We start from the raw sequence: 20898 nt of genomic DNA on the forward strand, positions 1-20898 counted from the left end.
ATGTTAAAACAAAAAACAAACCAACAACAACAAGAGTTAGGGGGGTGGAGCCATGTACTGCTTTAGCATTTTTTACGTTTGTGTTTCATCACAATTTTGGGCACAGAGACTGGACATCATTCTGACAAGAGAAGAAACATTTAGCGGTCAGATGATTGCTACCATTGCTTGGGTTTAGAGACCATGAAAATGGAAACTAAATTTCTGTCTTATACACATAGGTCTATAATAGACAAATAATGTCTTATAGACAGTAGCATATGGTAGTCACACCACATGGATTATAATGCCTTTTAAGAAACTCAGCTTTTGGGGCGCCTGGGTGGCTCAGTCAGTTAAGCGGTCGACTTCCGTTTGGGTCATGATCTCGCGGTCTGTGAGTTTGAGCCCCGCGTAGGGCTCTGTGCCGACAGCTCAGAGCCTGGAGCCTGTTTCAGATTCTGTGTCTCCCTCTCTCTCTGACCCTCCCCCGTTCATGCTCTGTCTCCCTCTCTCTCAAAAATAAATAAACATTAAAAAAAAATATAAGGAACTCAGCTTTTGTATGGGAATCTCTGACTAGCATCCAGGTGGGCCTTCTTCCCAGTAAACTTGAACTAAGTGTCTACATCTTCACATCCTTAAAGATTGACTAGAAGAGTTGAGAGTATTATTTCCATGGATATTTATGGTGCTTATGATGTTTATGTAAAGCAGCTGTCTTGTTCCAAGCCACCTGTATATACTGCCGACATTGAAACGTGCAGCTATCTCGTTTTGACATTCTGGTCACCATGTTGTGGTAAAGATGACAGTCGTTTTCGTATGCACTAATTTTTTAAAGTCTTTATTCCAGAACAAAAAGCATGTTTTTGATGTTTCTTGCTTAACAAAAAATAAGCCTTGTGTTCAGTGGCCGTGTGGTTTGTATATTTACCCCTAGAAAATGCTTGACTATCTCAAGGAGAAAAAGGACGTGGGTTTCTTTCAGAGCCTTGCCGGCCTGATGCAGTCGTGCAGGTAAGCCTGCTCCTTCCTTGTTCCGGCTCTACTAAGTGGTTGTGTCTTTCAAGGTGTTTGTTTAACATTACTGACAGTAATTCTACACAGAATATTTTTTAGTGATTCAGTACACGTCAAAGTAGGACAATTGATGGTGCCTTCTTTCCTGCCTTGTTGTTAGGTGTTAGTAATGTCGTAATTGCTAACTTAGCGTTAGTAATGTCTTTTAATAGTCTTCCCTATTCTTAAATAGGGACCTTGGAGAATTAACGTATATGCTGCACACTTGAAAATGAGCAGTGTGTGCATTTTAAAAGAGAAAAAGGGAAATTCTAATTAGTTTTCTTTGGGAGCTTGTGGACCACTTCTCATTTTCCCTAAACAAATGATCCCTAACCTCATTTATGGTCATCATTTTCTATTTTTTGCAGTATTTAAAATCACTCAGACAGCACCTGACAAAGGAATCTGACAGATAGTGTAATAAGCTATTCCTTCTGGGAAAACATGATTATTATAATTACATTTCAGTGTGTCTGCTAACATTACAATGTACTCCCAAAGTCGAAACCCATTAATGCCTTCTGTTTGCCTCGCCCACGGATCATTTCATTGCAGGCCCTGGGGAGGGACTGGGCTGCTCCTGGGAAAATATGGTTGGTAGACATTGAATTGGGGTATGTCTTCAGTGTATGTTAATATTTGGTTCACATTTCATGATATAGAACTTGTACACATTTGCTCTCCTGAAGAAAGAAAATTTTCTTGTCCTCTAAGCGTTTTCCTCCCTGCTATTGTAGCGTCCTCGACCTAAATGCATTTGAGCGGCAGAACAAAGCTGAAGGACTTGGAATGGTCACGGAAGAAGGATCAGGTATCAGTCACTTAAACTAAAAGGGTCACCTGTTCCCTCTCCCCACCTTTCCCGAGATGAGTCAGTTACCAATTATCTTTGCAAAACAGAGAGATGTAGATGTCATCCTACAATTTTAAACCAAAGCTCCAGGAGTTATAAAGAGGAATGGGATTGCTGGGTCCTCTCAAGAGATGGCACCAATTTTGTTAGGGCCCAGAGGACAATGAAGTGGTAAGAACATAGCCATGAGAGGGGCACTGGGACAATGAGTGAGCTTAGCAGGGACTCTCCTCTGGAGGCCAAGTCTAATGGTGGATGTCTTATTTTTACATGGCCAAAATGCTTATGTGACTCATTTAAAAGTTCACAATCGGGCACTCACTCAAATCATACCCAAAACCCAACTTTCCCAGTTGACTGTTAACTCCTTTGTTGTTCCAGACCTATTGTAATTGGCCTTTCCCCTAGTTGGTTAGTAGATCAAGATCCCTTACAAGAGAATCATCTGTGAAATTATAAAGCGTATGGATGAACCAAATTAGAGGATATTGGACTTTTTTTGGCCACTTTGGCAAACTGCCAAATCTTCAGATTCCTTGGTCTCCTTAGGAAAGTGACACTTTGAGATCCTCCGATGGACCACTATTCTGACAGTCTCCTCCCTTATAGCACAGATATCTTTGTATCTCATACATCCCTATGTCTTCACAAGTCCAAATTTGATGAAAGAAATTAAGGAGTAATTCTTAATGTTAAAATAATTCTGATCACTTAATTCACATGCACACAAATATAATAACTCACATAATCTTAGACTTTTTTCTCTGTAAATGTGTGTATAAACTAGAAAAATTAGTATATGCTACAGTGAAAGCAGAAATAACTATTGCTGCACATTCGTTTTTAGTATTAGGAAAAAAATCTTCAATATTTTTTGTCTCGATTTGTTTTTGTTCTTTTGTGTTTGACATTTTTTCAATTAATTTAGTTTCAATGAGGCCCTGTGTGTTGATCTGTTTTTGTTTGTTTGGTCTAGTTTGCAGTGGTCATATTATCAATGCATTAGTTTTGGCACATCGGATCTTTGATAAAACTAATCTTGTTGCAAAAACTAAATTTTTCTTTTTGCAAAAACTAAATTTTATCCTATCTGCCATTTGCAGTCTGCTTACCTTTCTGAAATATTTTAGAATTAACTAATCTCTCTTATTTCTGCATATTTTTGTGTTCACATTAGGTAAAAGGATTAGCTGCATATTTCTTATGTTTTTTAAGAATTATCTCTGTTTTTTAAGAATTATCAAAGATAGGGGCGCCTGGGTGGCTCAGTTGGTTAAGCGTCCGACTTCAGCTCACGTCATGATCTCACGGTTCGTGAGTTCGAGCCCCATGTCGGGCTCTGTGCTGAAAACTCAGAGCCTGGAGCCTGCTTCGGATTCCTGTCTTCCTATGTCTGTCCCTCCCCCCGCTTGCACTCTCTCTCTCTCTCTCTCAAAAGTAAAGAAACCCTGAAAAAAATGAAAAAAAAATTATCAGTTATACATATTCTAATGCTGCTGCTACACTACAGCTTCTGTGTGCTTTTATTTTCTTGTTGACATTTGAATGTATAGATTCCACCATCCAGAATTAGTCCTACAGTTACCTGTGTAAGCTACTTTTAAGAAAAAATTGCCAGCAGCACTGTAAACTTATTTAAATTTTCTGAAATGAATATCCAGCCAAATGTCTTGATGACTTAGGTTTATGTCAACAGTGAAAACACTGGCCCGAGGGCCCCATCCAGAGAGCTCAGAGCCCCTACAAATCTCAGAGCCCGTTACCTGCCTGCCTCTAGAGTCTCCAGGAAGCCTGGGCATCTCCCATTAGCTGTAAAGTGCCTAAAAGGGATGAATTCTCTGTCCAAAGCGGGACTTCCTGTCTCGGAGTTAGAAATCTGTTTCATTTTTCCCTGCAATTATTACCTGATGTTCCAGAGGCTCTGAACACAATTGCATTCATCATTCTTTGCCATTGTTCATATCCGCGCAGGAATAGTGGCTGTGCAAGGTTAGCTTTACAGGGTCTCCTACCCTTCGTCAACCAGCTATGGATTGGAATGACATTCGTGAGTCCCGAATCAGAAATAGCTGGGTGAGAATGACCATTCTGACGCGAGAATTAGTCACATCTGTCAGTAGGAGGTTGATTTGATTTGTTTATTCTTTTTCAACACACACAAATAATTGCCCAAACTGATTAACACGTTTTCTATTGTATTTCCTTACAAACAGCAAGACAAAACCAACATCTCAACTTATTTTTTCCCCGTTTCCTTTTCTTTCACCTGTAAATGTACTGTCCTCCTTTCCTCAGCCATCACACATGAGCGTGGTAATTATTACAAATGATCTGCCTTTTATTTATTTGCTCCTTCATTTGTTATTAGCTTTGTGTACAGTCTTGACAGTGAAAGTTTTTTTGTGCATTTTTTTTCCCTTTGGTAGACTGTTGAACGAATAGATGATTTAATTTCCATCATTATGCATCCTTTTATTTATAGAACTTATATACCAAGCTTTCCTTTTTCTCTCCATGAGGATGTTCAGTTATGAACATATTAGACAAAAAGGGTCAAGAATTTAAGTTACGTTTTCAGATTTGTTTCGTTCTGTTTTGTTCGTTTAAAAAAAAATTCTGACGGACCCAGTGTTTGCAACTGTCGTGTAAACGAATGAACCATAGATGTGTGCAGTAGTCTCTCTGTGGCGTTTCTGTCTCGGACGTTCTGTGGCTTTATGGCTGCACCAATGGGTGCATGGGAAATCAGTGGTGATCCAGGGGCACTGTGTCCTGCTGAGTCTCCTCTTGGCCAGCGGGTTCTGCCAGTTCCCTTCCAATTATTGAGAGATCTACAGAGTTTTTTTCTATTCCTTTGAAAACATCACACGTTAAAAACCTTCCTAACGTAAAAACTGTGTTTTCATTCTTGAGACCCAATTTGAAGAAGCAGCAGCAAACTAATAACAAAGTTGGCATTGGTATTTCAAAGTAGTTTCTAAAAGTCATTATAGGCAGTGGTAATAAAAGAGGGATGAGATTTTTGAGGAGTACCTAGAACGTCAGCACGGCTTTAGAGATTAAATTGTGCTCTCTCAGTACACACTCTTGCCTTAAGCAGGATGCCTATTAGAACACGTGACGGCAATTCATTCACTCTGTGAATAATCATACTACCTCCCAGATTAAGAATACCTACAGCAACTCTATCTTCTGGCATATTTAAACAACTTCTGTGACATGCCCATTTTTTTACGGGTCTACAGAAGTCAAGAAGAGTTTGTACCCTCATAAGGAGAGGGAAAATCAATCATCCCTCTCAGAATTCATAGAGAAAGCTGAAAACTCCCCATCTGTTAGTGATGTTGTAGCTTTAAAGCCTGAGACCCATGCAGTATAATAAACTCAACACTGGGAAGACAATCTGATGAGTTAAATTTTCTGCATCCCAACCACCTGTCTCTAATAGGCTAAAGCTCTTCCTGATGATGATAAAATGGCTGTAAATTATATAGCCATGGAAAATGTCTAACTTAAATGCAACTTTTTGAAACCTACAACCACCAGTAAGGTATTGTCCCCAGTTTATAGGTATGGAGACTGAGGGGTGGAAAGGCTACATGGTTTGTCCAGGATCACACAGTGAAGTGACAGGGTCAAGACTGAAATGCAGGCTCTCTGCCTCCCACTGTTACCAATTTCATGAGCCAATCCCTTAGCCCCATCTTTTAATACCTTCCGGGGGCTTATTTTATATTCACCATATCAGCTTAGGTGGTATTTTTTGCTTCTTATTGCTTTTTTACTCTCTTTAAAGACACAAATCTCTTGCCAGTCTTTACATTTACTGTTGAAGTTTTAAAATCACTTTGGAACTTTTATGGTTTTATATGATATTCCTAAACCGGTATTGAGATACCATTAGGAAATATGTGCCTTTTTGAGGTTTGTATATAAGGATTTCATACGATTTAATATTTATTCCTGTTCCTACCATTGTTACTGCCATGAAAGTTTGCCAGTATTTCTGTCCCTTCTTAGTAAATTTCCCCCTTTCCTGCAAAAGCCTGGACTTCTCATTTGTTAAAAAAAAACACGCAGTTTTCTTTGGCAAGTGTGTTGTTAGACTTGTGATGTGTTCAGTGTTGTCTTCTCTGCATTTTTTAATCACATGTTTTCTTTTAACGTGTAATGAAGTTCAAAACCAAAAACCTTATGAATATTTAAAATTTCATTCCATCCTTGGATTTTTTTTTTTTTTTTTAATCTCAGAACCAGTTAACCTCATTACTAAGTCATTATGAGCTTGAAAGTGCAATTTTTCTTCTTTCCCACTTCTTGGAGTGTTGTAGAAGATACTTCATTTTATTTTTTGATCATTTTGTAGCAGCCCTGGACTTCATCAACAAGATGAAATTTTGAAGCTGATACAGTCCTCAGAATTTTTTTTTGATTTTTTTGAACATTTTATATAAAACAACTAACATTTCACCTTTCTAAATTTCCATCTGCAGTTGGTAATGCGCTGAATCGAGGTTCTTACTCGGGATATTTATACTGACCTCATCAAATTTGTATGAAAATGCAGCCAAAGAATTAATTGTTAATTAGTCAAAATGATAATTTACACAATCTCTAAGCATTGGCTATCCTAATTTTTTGTTAGTATTTTAGTGCTTAATTGTTTACTGTCTATCTCCCACCCCAGATTTGCAAAGTCTGACTCAGGTGTAGTTCAGCTTAGCTCTCAGTTCTGACTACACTGCTCTGCCATTCCTCTGGATCAACCTTCTTTTTGAGGAAAGCATGTGATACTAGTTCATGGCACTAAATAAATTCTCCTAACATCCTTGTACAGTTTTTAAACATTGAAGCACTAATTGAAATTTGAGTGGCTATTATGTGCTAGACCTTGTCCTAGGCATTGGCGTTCTTTACGGACTCAGTGTTATGTAGATAGACTTGTAAACAAATAACTTCAGGACCCATGAGCTATGTGTTATGAGTGAACTGAGTTGAAGTACTTGTCTGCCAGGCTGATGGGTTAAGTTTCACAACAGAAGTAACATATGGCCTGAAGTAGGCGTTTACCTGGTAGATGAGAAAGGCGTTGGATATTCCAATGAAAGGGAACCGCATATGCAAAGCTTAAGGTACAAAGCATGACGAAGAACATTACTGACCTAGTGTGGTTGAAGAGACATGAACAGACTAGAGGCTGGAAAGATAGTTGGTGGGAGGCTGTGAAAGGCCTTTTGTGCCATGCCAAAGAATTCATACTTTCTTTCTGAGGCCATGAAGAGCCACTACGTAAGTAACACTTCAGTAGTGTTGTGTGTCGTGTGATGGTGTACCTGGCATTAAGTCCTAACGTACATTGTTCAAGCCAGTAACATTAAAGCGAACAGATTTCTCATTTCTCAGTAATGCTAGTATGCTAACTAAACACTGAGTCCTCTAACATTAGCAGCATGATTTCCTTCATGGAAGTTGGGGAGCTCTGTGGTTATATCTGATGATAGATTGAGGGGATTTTGAGAGTAGATTTTTCTCAACTGCTGTTAAAGGAGTCCATCTTTTTGTTGGGAGTGTTTTATGATTGGATTGCCTGCAACTGTCGTTGTAGGCAACAGTGTTTAAGATGGGCATTGCAGCCTGAAGGGAGGGAGATCAGTTAGGATGTTGGTTAATGGAATGGATAAAGAACAGTAAGGATTTCAGTTAGAGTAATGGGAGCTCAAAGGCATTAAGACGTTATAAGAGAAATAATCTGAGGATCACATTTGAAAGCAAAGGTATGTTTCCCTCCATAACTAACATGTGCTTTAATTCTGTTATCCATGGGACATACCTAATTTATTTCACACAGTGGTCATTTTTATTGTCTTGGGATCTGAAATAGGAATGCATTTTATGCAGTCATGTCACATTGAGTACATGGAATATGTAGATTATTTATCACACCCCACAGCCCATTGAAAGTCTTTATTTTAGAAACCTAGGTCTTTTGAACCTGTGCCTTCCTATCATTGAAAATTCACTTTTATTCCTATTGTGCTTTGCATGTTTCAAAGCAAATGTACTTGTCGGAGCCAATTTTATTCTCCGAACAACCCTTTGAAAGTAAGGGGGTGAGGAGATCGTTAATTCCCATATCAAAGTGATGCAACAAAGGCTCAGAAAGGTGAATTGACTTTCCCAAAGCCACACATCTAGGAAATGGTTTTCTTTGGGTTCTAAAATTGATAAAAAAAACAAGTAGGAGTTCACAGTTTAACTAACATATAGTACATGTAGTCGGAGGTTGTTAGCCAAAGATCTGATCAGTTACTGATGTGAATTTTGTGATCCAGAAAGACCATTTGGTGTTGAAATGACCTTTTTATTGCCTATCTTTTCCATTAGACTATGAACTTCTTTGAGTTAGGGCTTGTGTCCATTAGTCATAATTATACGCCCAGGTTCTCACAAGGTGCCTTCCATGTAGGAGACACTTAATGAATGTTCATCGAAGTTTATTGGACTCAAATCCTTTACTAGTAAATTGCTATAGGACCTCAGTCAAGCTACTTAATTTCTCAGTTGTATCCCACAAAATGGGATTCATGTCACCTGATTCATAGGATTATTATAAACCTAAAATGAAATGATAAGAAAATATATCTAGCACAATGCCTAGCACACTGTAGTCACTAACTAAATGTTAATTGTGAATCCATTTTAAAAATTGTATCCGTTGTTGGTTGAATAGTAGTATAATTTAAGTGGCCACTTAAACCATTTAAGCAGTGACATTAAAATTACCCACATGGAACCAAATACCTGACTTTTCACTATTTAAAAATATTTTTAGCCTTAATCTTTCAGTTTTGCCATTATACAAAATAGGTGTTTGAGTCCTCTAAAGATCACTGAGCAGAACTATTTCTTCCATGGCAGGGGCAGGGGGAAAACATTCTTGAGTTCCATATAACAAGCTTTTGTAGGGAGTTCTTTGATGAAACCAGTGTTAACATTTCATGCCACTCATCCTTTTAGCTTTCCATTACTGGAGATATTGCCGTGAAAAGACATTACAACAAAGAGGATCTTAGTCTTCTGATCTGTGTGTCCTAAATCAATTGTTTCTATATATCTACTCGGCATTTCACTTATTGCCTTCGTTTTATCAACAATTATTGATAATTTTTAGCAAGTAATAACAATTAAACCAAGCTTTGTCTCAAGATAAGGTTATAAATGTCAAGCTAAGACCATGGGTGTTTTAGGTAGTCAATAAAAACAAACACTTAAGCAAACATTATATACTTTTTAATGCCAATTGTGAGTAGAACAGTGGCCTTTAAAAGTGTCTTAACTTGATTAGATTTTTAAAATAGGAATTGATTTTACTGGTACCTTGCACACATAAGGTCTAATTTATATCCAAGTGAAATGGAGGTTTTTGAGATTCTTTTGGTCCATTAAAATTAAGATGGCTTTTTGGAAATAGAAACACTTTTAGTAAATATGTTCAAATGACTGTATTCATCACGTAGGCATGTTGTTCCCATGTTTATTTAGTGGTGTTGCCACTGCTACTGATAATGTTGACCTCTCCACAATATCTAAAAATGGTCACATCAATTATGAAGAGCTAGTGAGGTAGACAGTGCCCATGTTCCCCTCGTTTTATAGATGAGAAAACTAAGGCACGAAGAACTGTCTCATCAGCAGCAGCAATATTGAAACAACTCTCCCTATATTACAGTATTAAAAATCATTAGCCCCTTATAATTAAAAATGAAACCCAAGGAATGTCCTTTACAGTATTCCCATTTGACCATCATGCAGCTATTACAAATAGTAATTTTAAGAACATCAGAGCACTTTCAACTACATTTTACTCCATTTCGTTGTTATTAATCTAGTTTCCATCTTGCAATGGAATTTCTTTTGCATACATCACAAAATAGACCGTGGATCCTGTGCCTTCTGCAGACATAAAGCCACCACCCATCTCTGTTACTGTACCACTTACATGCAGCATGGGGAATGGCAGCATTTTAATCAGATAGTAACGTGTTCGTTAAGCAATAGCACCCCCGTTTATACCTCGTTGTCACCTGATGGTAAAGGAAGGCTTGACCCGCCCCCTCCCTCGCTCCTCCCCTATTGTTCTGCTGTGTGCAGCGTGTCCTTTTGTAAGTAAAGTTACTTGTATGTGTTTTGGTATACAGTCAAGAAAATACCGTGCATGCCGACAGTAAATCCTTACGTTATAAATCAGTGTGCATTGCGCAAGGCATTTTCAGGAACACAGGTAGACTGTATGATATTTATTTCCTTTTTAACTTTTCTGAATACTTTCTATCAAGGGTTACTTATTCCACATGGAGTATGTGAACATTGAAAGTACATGGTTTATTGATTCAGTTTTCTAGAGAAAAGCATTTTAGATGGGCTCGCAAGGAAAGAATCAGGAAGACTGTGTAACTCATAATATTATGTTTTAAATATCATTTTAAAGACTCGTCTGATTCAAACAGTTCATGGAAAGATACTAAGTATCATAAGTGAAGAGTTTAGTTTATTAGCCTAGACTCTTCTCCCTTTCTTTCCTATCCCGTCATGAACGGAGACACTGAGGAATGGGCTTATCAGCCATGTACTGAGAGTCAAAGCAATGTGCACTTAAACTTGAATTTGCCACACAACTGATCTATATGCATGGTGATTTTAGTTTGGTCACCAAATATCATATCTTACAGGGAAACCAGTACGGTGATTTTATGTACTTTTTTAAATGTTTATATTAGTTTTCAAAATGGTTTTGCTTCCTAACCCTCCCATTATATGAAGCCTCTCACTTTGAAAGTCACAGACTGCAGACTGGTAAGTCCATCAGCTCTCTGTCATTATAATCATTCATAATTTTAGTTAAAGTAAGCACATGGTCATTGCATAGTTTTCTTTCTCGGCCCAAAGTATTTCCAGTCTGAAAAGTTATTATCATATTTTTTAAATACATAAGTACATTCATTCACTTGCCAAACGACATTTTTGTGTCATTTTGATTTCTAAGCAACAAATTTAGATTCCAGAACATACACTCATAACGTTGACAGTTTTTCCACTGACACTCTATGCTTTCAAAATCCACTTTCATTTGTGTGGTGCTGTTTTTTTTCGTTTGTTTCTTTCTTTGTGTTTTTGCTTTCCGAGTAACTTGTGACCAAGATACATTTTGATTAAAATGTAGGTAAAATATCTGAACCCTTTTCTGAGGTGTTTAGCCCACAAATATATTAGTTTTTAATGATTCTGAGTAACTTCTATGGCTATGAGATAACCTTCTTTTCACCTTTTGGTTGGAGTGACTCATACAGCATGAGCCACCAAAGTCTTTCATTTGGTTTGATATGTAGAATTAGGTCTGTTCACTAGTTCTGTCTCCTCTGAAAGTCAAGTTCCAACCATGGCATGTCTATATCAGATTTCTGAAGTCTTTACTTTTTTAAATCCCTTAGGCAAGCTAACGAGATAGTTAATTGAAATGAATCAGACATTTTCTAGTCATTTACAATTTTCACAAGATCCTTTAACTATTCATTAAATAGAAGAAGCTCTCGGTCCTGTTTTATGTATGCAATGAATGCCTTTGCATTGAAATAATTGGTGGTTCTCTGGGAGCAAAGTAGATTTCACCTTGGCATTTGTAAGAGATGTGGACATCATTCGTATACACACCTTACAAAAAAACAAACAAACAAAAAAACAAAAACCAAAAAAAGGAAGTTTAAACCTTCAGGTTGTTTCTAAAATGTTGCCAAACCCATGCTGCTACTTTTAACAGAGAGAAATATGAGTTTTAAGATTCAAGTGTTCTTTTCTGACAAAGAAAAAGTGCATCTATCTGCCAAGCGCATGATCGTACAAGCTTCAGATAGACGAGTGGCTATGATTTGTGACTGTTTTTGGTTCAGAACGATGCTAGATCAACATGCAAGTTTTCTGGAGGTGGGGAAAGAGAGGGCGGGACCCGCGAGGATAGTTGATCATGTCTGATCTCTGGATTTTCTGCAGGAGAAAAGGTTCTCCAAGATGACGAGTTCACGTGTGACCTCTTCCGTTTCCTCCAGCTGCTTTGTGAGGGACACAACTCAGGTTCGTGAGACCCCAGACTCTATGACGGTACCAAGGAGGAAGCAGTTTGAAGCCAGTAGTGACAGGGGCCCGCTCGTTCCAATTACGCCTTGTCCCTGAGTCCACAAACATTCTAGAGTATTCCTCCGTATGCTCAGTATACACTGTGACATTTTATGCATTGCATCCCTACTCTCAAAGTCCTTTGCTGGCCGCACCACTTAATTCCTAACACTTGTTTTTCTGTTAAATCAGGTGAAAAAAGATACGAGGTCTACAGAGAGCTGTATGGGTTTATTCCTTCCTACCCCTTCTCTTTAACTGGGGAATCAACTTCATAGTATCACTTAGCATAACATAGTTCCCTTTGTTGTTTATATAACAAGCTCTCTCCCAGACTTGTGCGTCTGTGAAGGTAGGAACTGTATCTTAATTTTATCTTTGTTTCCCCAGCACTCAGGAACAAATGATTACTGAATGCATAGTTCAATTACTCTTTCCTAAACGGCAAAACTCCTTCCGGGGATGCCCAGGGCTGTAGAGCTAGCAATCAGGAAACAGACGTCAGCAACCACTTAGACAGAAATTGGAAATTGATACTCTCTGAAGCACCGAGATGTTTTGGGGGTGCTCCCTTGAAGCACTACTCTTAGCCACAGTAATTTTGCCGGAGGCCTCAGTTGCTTTTGGAGTTACTCGGATAACTCATTCAAAACTTTTGACTCAGCTTTAGTAACTTCTTTTGATCTTCCATAGATTTTCAAAATTATCTGAGAACTCAGACTGGCAATAACACAACTGTCAACATCATCATCTCTACCGTAGACTACCTACTCAGAGTCCAGGTATGTCGGCTTCTCTTAGTAACGAGTGAAGGGGGTTGGTGAGTGGATGTGATGTGGTGGAGTTATGAAACCGACGTGTTTTAATGCGTCGTGATTGTTGACCAAACAGAATTTTTTGAGATCTTTTGTCTTTGATCACAATCTTTCACCAAGTTTTAGGGGGGACCTGCCTCTGTTGTCTTTGCCTCCGATCCTGACTCCCATTTTGCTCATGATTTTCTTTCTGTAAGTGGGAATTTTTCCCCCCTTATGTTTTTTAGCTTGATGACACTTTAAATTCATGTCGTTTTGGAAAGTACTTACATACTCTGCTCCTTCTTCTAAAGTTGGTAGAGAAATTAGGAAGAATATTTGAAATATTTTTAGGAATGCGAAAGAAAGGCTTTCAAAGTACCCACAATGTACTTAAATTTGACAGGTGGTTCTTTTTAGCTGTCCCAATACTTGAATTAATTTTAAAATCCAGCTTAACACTCCATCAGGTAAAAATCTCTGTGATATTGTAGTCATCTTTCACACATTGGTGAAACTGAATCTGAAGGTGTAGGCCTACCTAGGTAATGAGAGCTCTGTACAATTTTTATTTCCCTCATCTTATTTATAAGAGTAACCAGATAGAGTACTTTAAAACCTACATGTTCAGGGGCGCCTGGGTGGCTCAGTCTGTTAAGCGTCCGACTTCGGCTCAGGTCATGATCTCGTGGTCCGCGGGTTCGAGCCCCGCGTCGGGCTCTGGGCTGATGGCTCAGAGCCTGGAGCCTGCTTCCAATTCTGTGTTTCCCTCTCTCTCTGCCCCTCCCCCATTCATGCTGTGTCTCTCTCTGTCTCAAAAATAAATAAACGTTAAAAAAAAAATTAAAAAAATAAAAATAAAGCCTACATGTTCAAACTTACAGTTTCTCCCTTAATCTTTTGAGTATGTAAAAACACAACCCTTTTTTTTTTTAACTGAGAGCTTCCGTTTTTGAAGCAAATACAAGAAATATTGCTGAAAACATATTTGTGATTTTTAAAATCCTGTCTTGAAATCCAGATGCAATTTACATGCTAGACTAAATTGTGTTATTCCTGGGGCTCTTGGTGGCTCAGTTGGTTAAGCGTCTGACTTTGGCTCAGGTCATGATCTCATGGTTGTGAGTTTGAGCCCCACATCAGGCTTTATGCTGTCAGCGCAGAGCCTGCTTCGGATCCTCTGTCCGCCACTCTCTCTGCTCCTCCCATCCGTACTGGTTCTCAGAATAAAATAAATAAACTAAAAAAAAGATAAGTTTCATTATTCCTTTAGCCAACTAAAATTCCTTCCAAATGTAAGTTATTATTGAAAACATCCCGTTCAGAAAGATTGATCTTGTTTAAGGGCGCCTAGGCGGTTCAGTTGGTTAAGCATCTGACTTCAGCTCAGGTCATGATCCTATGGTTCAAGAGTTCAAGCCCCGTATCAGGTTCTGGGCTGACAGTTCAGAGCCTGCAGCCTGCTTTGGATTCTGTGTCTCCATCTCTTTCTCTGTCCTTCACCTGCTCGTGCTCTGCCTTTCTGTCTCTCTGTCTCTCTCTCAAAAATAAACATTAAAAAAAAATTTTTAAAAAAAGAAGATTGATCTTGTTTAGATGTTTATTTATATCTGTTGTGTCTGTGTTTATAAGTAGTCCAACCAGTTTCTTGAGGGGCATTTATAAGAGCGAGGAACATTTTGGAGTTCTCATGAGGAAATGTTAGTGAACTTTCTTGGAAAAAAAAAGGAGGTCAGACGTCTGTAACCCCAAAAACATCCAGGACTTGTCTAATGTTTGTACTTACATAAAATTACATAAAATTAATTTAGCTTTGCTCAGTAGATAAATACGCATTAATCTTATGACTCCTTATGTCTGTGAAATTCAAAGTCATCAAAGACAGAGAGTCATTATTTCAAGCTAAGTTTTCTGCTTTTTATCTCTAGTTGTTATCTCTGTCTCAGGAAGACATTGCCACACTTTCTGTTTAGGAAAATCATTGAGAATAGTATTTACTTCACAGATGTTTTTGTTTGCTTCCAAATCTTGTTATTTACAATGATTTCCTATTCTAGATTTCAAAGCCAGGCAGGTCAGTGGTAGCTTTAGAATGTGTCTTAATCCTATCATCCCTCTTTTGCAGGAATCCATTAGTGATTTCTATTGGTATTACTCTGGGAAAGATGTTATTGATGAACAAGGACAACGGAATTTCTCCAAAGCAATTCAAGTAGCAAAACAAGTCTTTAACACACTCACAGAGTATATTCAGGTAAACATTTAAATATTTCTGCTGTTTCAAGAAAAAAAAGAGTCAACTTGTTACCATTAAATTCTATGGAGAAATGCAATATGCCAATTTTCCTGCCATCATTCACATTTGCTACTGACCTTTCACATAGATTCTTAACCAATGACAATTAAATATCAGGTTGAGGTGTGAATTTATATGGCATTAACTTGCCTTACCATTCGGCAGATTGAGTTATTATTAACTCCTTTCAGAGGTGAACCAGGATGGGGACTCTATGGTATCTCTAGGGCCTGGTATATCTTAAGCACTCAAATATTAAAGAAGGGAGGCAGAAAGGACAGAGCAATAAACTACTCTTTATTGTATTCCAACAAAAATGAGGAAGGAGTTTCATAGAAACCTTATATAAAAGAGAATGTGTTTAAGACTTCATTATGGAAGGAGTCCAAATGTCCATCATCACACAAATGGATAAAGAAGATGTGGTATATATCAGATATACTACTCGGTAATGAAAAAGAATGAAATGTCACCATTTGCAACAATATGGATGGAACTAGAGGGTATCATGCTAAGTGAAATAAGTCAGAGAAAGGTAAGTATCATATGATTTCACTCATGTGGAATTTGAGAAAAACAACAGGTAAACATAGGGGAAGGGAAGGAAAAATAAGATAAAAACAGAGAGGGAGACAAACGATAAAAGACTCTTAAATACAGAGAACAAACTGAGGGTTGCTGGAAGGGGACAGTATGTGGGGGAAAGGGTTAAATGGGTGACAGACATTAAGGGGGGCACTTTTCGGGATGAGCGCTGGGTGTCCTATGTAAGAGATGAATCGCTGGGTTCTACTCTTAACATACTGTATGTTAACTAACTTGAATTTAGAAAAAAAGAAAAAAGAAAAAAAATTAAAAAAGAAACCATTCAAAAAAGCCAACAACTTCATTTTAGTACATATATATGTGTGTGTGAAGGCACATACACACACATACATATAAACTCATATAATAATGTATGTTACAGGTAGAATTCCAATAACCATGAAGCAAATACCTTTTTGGGGGGCACCTGGGTGGCTCAGTTGGTTGAGCATCTGACTTTGGCTCAGGTCATGATCTCACAGTTTTGTGGGTTCAAGCCTCGCGTCGGGCTCTGTGCTGGCAGCTCGGAGCCTGGAACCTCCTTCAGATTCTGTGTCTCCTTCTCTCTCTGCCCCTCCCCCACTTTGTCTCACTCTGTTTCTCAAAAATAAATAAATGTTAAAAAAATGTTTTTTAAATACCTTTTTTTTTTTTAAACATCTATTCATTTTATGTTCTTCTTAGGCTAAATTTCTAGTCTTGACCTGCAGATTTTTAAAAGATTTTATAAAACTTTGTTTTTTTCAACCAGGGGAAACTATTATTATCTAGGGGACCAGTCAGTCATCTTTCCTTTCAGTGTTCTGTCTCCATGGCCAGTTTGACTCTGAACCAGTCAGTCTGTTTGAAGTACCATGTGCCAAGGATAAATCAGGAGGAATAAACTTAGTTTGTGTCATTAGACTAAACATAATCTTGCGGCAGAAAGAAGTTAAGTAAAAATGACAGACGGTACCCCAGAGCCTCGCATAGCTACTGGTGTTTATAGAATGACTGAGTACAAGAACACGGGGGGCCAAGTGAAGCCAACCGAGCTACTGTCGGACACAACCGACTGAGCCATCCAGGCACCCCTAAAAGCAAAATTTTAAATCTGTTTCAGCCCCTCACATTCGCATTCCCTTGTCTTCCCTGGCTTCCTCTATTGCCTTCATATTCTCATTATTCTCATCCACGCCTAGAAAAGTATCAATACAGCATTCCGTGTCAGTTCTCTTGATTAAAATATAATAGTTATCTGATAACATGAGCAAGCCAAGGGGCTTTTTAGGAAGCTAATAAATGGTTTCTAAGTAACATATGGAACTTAAATGCCTTTTAGGTAGAGAGTGAGCGTTTCCTGGTTTCTAATATAGGTGAGATTCCTGACTTTATATAAAACAAGAAGAATCCATTAACCTCTCAGTATGTGCAAAACTATTTTTTTAATTGAGCTGGACTTGACAAAACATTAAGTTGGTTTCAGGCATACAACATAATAATTTGCTATCTGTATGTATTGCAAAATGATCACTGCAGTAAGTCCGGTTAACATCTGGCACCATGCATAGTCATAGAGTTTCTTTCCTTATGAGGAGAAAATTTAAGATTTACTCTCATAGCAACTTTTGGATATGTAATACAGCATTGTTAACTATTGTCGCCGTGTTGGACATTCCAGTCCCTAGATTTATTTATTTTATAACTGAATAAATCTGTTTCAGTTTTGGCTGTTTTGTTTTGGCTCCCTGTACCCATTTCATGTCTCCCCCCCCACCACCTCTGCCAACTAGCAGTCTGTTCTGTGTGTTTATGATCATATTCTTTTGTTTATTTTTACATTCTACATATAAATGAGATCATACGTGAATTGCCGTTCTCGGTCTGACTGACTTCACTCAGCGCAATGCCCTCAAGGTCCATCCGTGTTGCAAATGGCAAGTTTCTTTTTTTTAATGGCTGAATAATATTCCATTATGTGTGTCTGTGTATGTGTGTGTATCTCATATCACATTTTCTGCCTCCATTCATCCATCAGTAGACACTTCGGTTGTTTCCATATCTTGGCTGTTGTAAGCAATGCTGCAGTGGACATAGGGTGGCATGTATGTTTTGGAGTTAGTGCTTTCATTTTCTTCGGGCAAATACCCAGAAATGGAATTACTGGATTATCTGGTAATTCGGTTTTAATTTTTTGAGGAAGGTCCGTAGTGTTTTCTGTAGTGACTGCACCAATCCCACTAACAATATACAAGGAGTCTCTTTTCTCGACACCCTTCCCGATGCTTGTTATTTCTTATATTTTTTATAATAGCCGTCCTAAAAGGTGTGAGGTGGTATTGCATTGTGGTTTCTATTTACATTTCCGTAATGATTAATGATGTTGAGCATCTTTTAATGTACCTGCTGGCCATCTGTGTGTCTTTTTTTAAAAAAATGTTTTTAAAAACATTTTTAAATCTGCTCACGTTTTAATCAGATTATTTTTTACTGCTGTATGAGTTTTTATATATCTTGGTCATTAACCCCTGATTTACATATATTTTCTCCCATTCATTATGTCCTTGCCTTTTCATTTTGTTGATAATTCCCTTGCTGTGGTGAAGCCGTTTAGTTTGATGTAGTCCCATTTATTTCTTTTTGCTTTCATGGCCTTTATATTTTGTGTCAAATCCAGAGAAATTATTGCCACTATTTTTTCTTTAAAGAGTTTTATGATTTCCAGGTCTTTCATTCAAGTCTTTAATGCATTTTGACTTAAGTCTTGTATATGGTGTATGAAGGTAGTCCAATTTCATTCTTCTATAGGTGGCATATGTTGTTTTCGCAACACAATGTATGGAAGAGGTTGTCCTTTCCCATTGTATATTTTGGCTTTTTTATCATAAATTAATTGACCACATACGTGTGGGTTTATTTCTGGGCTCTCTTCTGTTCTCTTGATCTATAGGTCTGTTTTTATGCCAGTACAATCCTGGTTCTATTACTATAGCTTGTAGTATAGTTTGAAACAGGGAGCGTGATGCCCCCTGATTTCACCAGATGGCTTTGGCTAGTCAGGATCTTTTATGGTTCCGTGCAAATTTTAGGATTACTCTCTTTCATGAAAAATGCTACTGGAATTTTGATAGGCATTGCATTGAACCAATAGATTGCTTTGGGTAGTATGGACATTTTAACAATATTAATTCTTTCAATCCATGAGCATGGAATATCTTTGCATCTATTTGTGTCCTATTCAGTTTCTTTCATCAACGTATTCTAGTTATCACTGTACAAGTCTTTTACCTGCTTGGTTAAATTTATTCCAAGGTATTTTATTCTTTTGATGCAATTGTAAATGGGATTGTTTCTCTCATTTCTCTTTCTGGTAGTTTATTATTAGTTGATACGAATACAAAATTTCTGTATACTGATTTTGTATCCTGCAACTTTCCTGAATTGATTTATTAGTTCTAACCATATTTTGGTGGACTATTTAGGATTTTCTATATCCAGTATCCTGTCCCCATGCAAATAGTAATAGTTTTACTTCTTTCTTTTTAATTTGGATGTCTTTTATTTCTCTTGCATAATTGCTTTGTCTGAGGCTTCCAATACTACATTGAATAAAGATGGTGAGAGTGGAGGCACCTGGGTGGCCGGTTGGTTAAGCATCCAACTCTTGATTTCAGCTCAGGCCGTGATCTTGCAGTTCATGAGTTCTAGCCCTACATCAGGCTCAGTGCTGACAGTGCAGAGCCTGCTTGGGATCCTTTCTCTGTCCTTACCTTCCTTATGCTGCCTCTCAAAATAAATAAATAAGCTCAAGAAATTTTTAAAAAGTGGTGAGAATGGGCATTCTTGACTTATTTCTGATCTTAGAAGAAAAGCTTTCTGTTTTTCATCATTAAAAAAATATTTGCTGTGACCTTGTCATCTTTGACCTTTATTATGTTAAGGTACATTCCTTCTATACCCACTTTGTTGAGAACTTTTATCATAAGTGGATGTTGAAGTCCATCAAATACTCTTTCTGCATCTGTTTAGATGATCATATGATTTTTATCCTTCATGTTATTAATGTGGCGTATCACATTGAATGATTTACAGATGTTCAACCATCCCTTGCATCCTGAGAATAAATCCTTCTTCATCACAGTGTATGACCTTTTCAATGTATTGTTGAATTCAAATTGCTTAAATTTGTTGAGGACCTTTGCATCTATGTTCATCGGGGATATTGGCCTGTAATTGTCTTTTCTTGCTGTGTCCCTGTATGGTTATGTTATCAAGGTAATTCTGGCTTCATAAAATGATTTTGGAAGTATTCCTTCCTCTTCTATTTTTTTTGGAAGAGTTTCAGAAAAATTAGTGTTAATTCTTCTTTGAATACTTGGTAGAATTACCAAGGAAGCCATCTGGTCCTGGACTTTCATTTATAGGGAGTTTTCAAATAACTGATTCAATCTCCTTATTGTTAATATGTCTATTCATATTTTATATTTTTTCATGATTTAGTCTTGCAAGATTGTTTGCTTCTACAGCCATTTTATCCATTTCTCCTAGGTTGTCTGGTTTGTTGGAGAATAATTGTTCATAGTAGGCTTACCATCTTTTGTATTTCTGGGGTATCAGTTCTAACATCTCTTTCATTTCTGATTTTATGTGAGTCTTCTCTCTTTTCTTCTTAGTAAGTATAGCTAAAGGTGTGCCATTTTGTATATCTTTTCAAAGAACCAGTTCTTGTCTCCATTGATCATTTTTATTGTCTTCTTAGTCTCTATTTCATTTCTTTTTGCTCTGATCTTTGTTATTTACTTCTACTAACTTTGGGCTTCAGTTGTTCTATTTCTTGTTCAACGAGATGTAAAGTTTCGTTGTTTATTTGAGATTTTTCTTGTCTTGAAGTAGGCATCTATCACGATAAATTTCCCCCTTAGAACTACTTTTTCTAGGGGTGCCTGCGTGGGTTAGTCAGTTAAGCATCCTACTCAGTTTTGACTCAGGTCAGATCTCATGGTTGTGAGATCAAGACCCACGTCAGGTTCTGTGCTGACAGTGCAGAGCCTTCTTGGGATTCTCTCTCTCCCTCTCTCTCAGCCGTTCTCCTGCTTGAGATCTCTCTTAAAATAAATAAATAAACTTTAAAAAAAGAACTGCTTTTCTTCTGTACTCCGTAATTTTTGTTACTATATTAC

At 37.6% G+C, this 20898-nt stretch overlaps 1 protein-coding gene across 4 annotated transcripts in view; it reads left to right on the forward strand.

Moving 5' to 3' along the window:
* RYR2 (ryanodine receptor 2) overlaps positions 1 to 20898 on the forward strand; it is a 768107-nt gene that overhangs the window by 694021 nt on the left and 53188 nt on the right. For 3 of the 4 annotated variants that reach the window (XM_058696262.1, XM_058696264.1, XM_058696265.1), the window contains 5 exons: positions 923 to 999; positions 1782 to 1855; positions 11942 to 12022; positions 12758 to 12846; positions 14984 to 15112. In XM_058696262.1, the coding sequence (XP_058552245.1) occupies positions 923 to 999; positions 1782 to 1855; positions 11942 to 12022; positions 12758 to 12846; positions 14984 to 15112 (450 nt within the window). Of the gene's footprint in view, positions 1 to 922; positions 1000 to 1781; positions 1856 to 10717; positions 10751 to 11941; positions 12023 to 12757; positions 12847 to 14983; positions 15113 to 20898 lie in introns of all 4 variants that reach the window. The other variant, XM_058696266.1, reaches the window with a different exon arrangement.

This window comes from Neofelis nebulosa, chromosome 13, assembly GCF_028018385.1.
Source record: "Neofelis nebulosa isolate mNeoNeb1 chromosome 13, mNeoNeb1.pri, whole genome shotgun sequence".
Taxonomy (NCBI): Eukaryota; Metazoa; Chordata; class Mammalia; order Carnivora; family Felidae; genus Neofelis; species Neofelis nebulosa.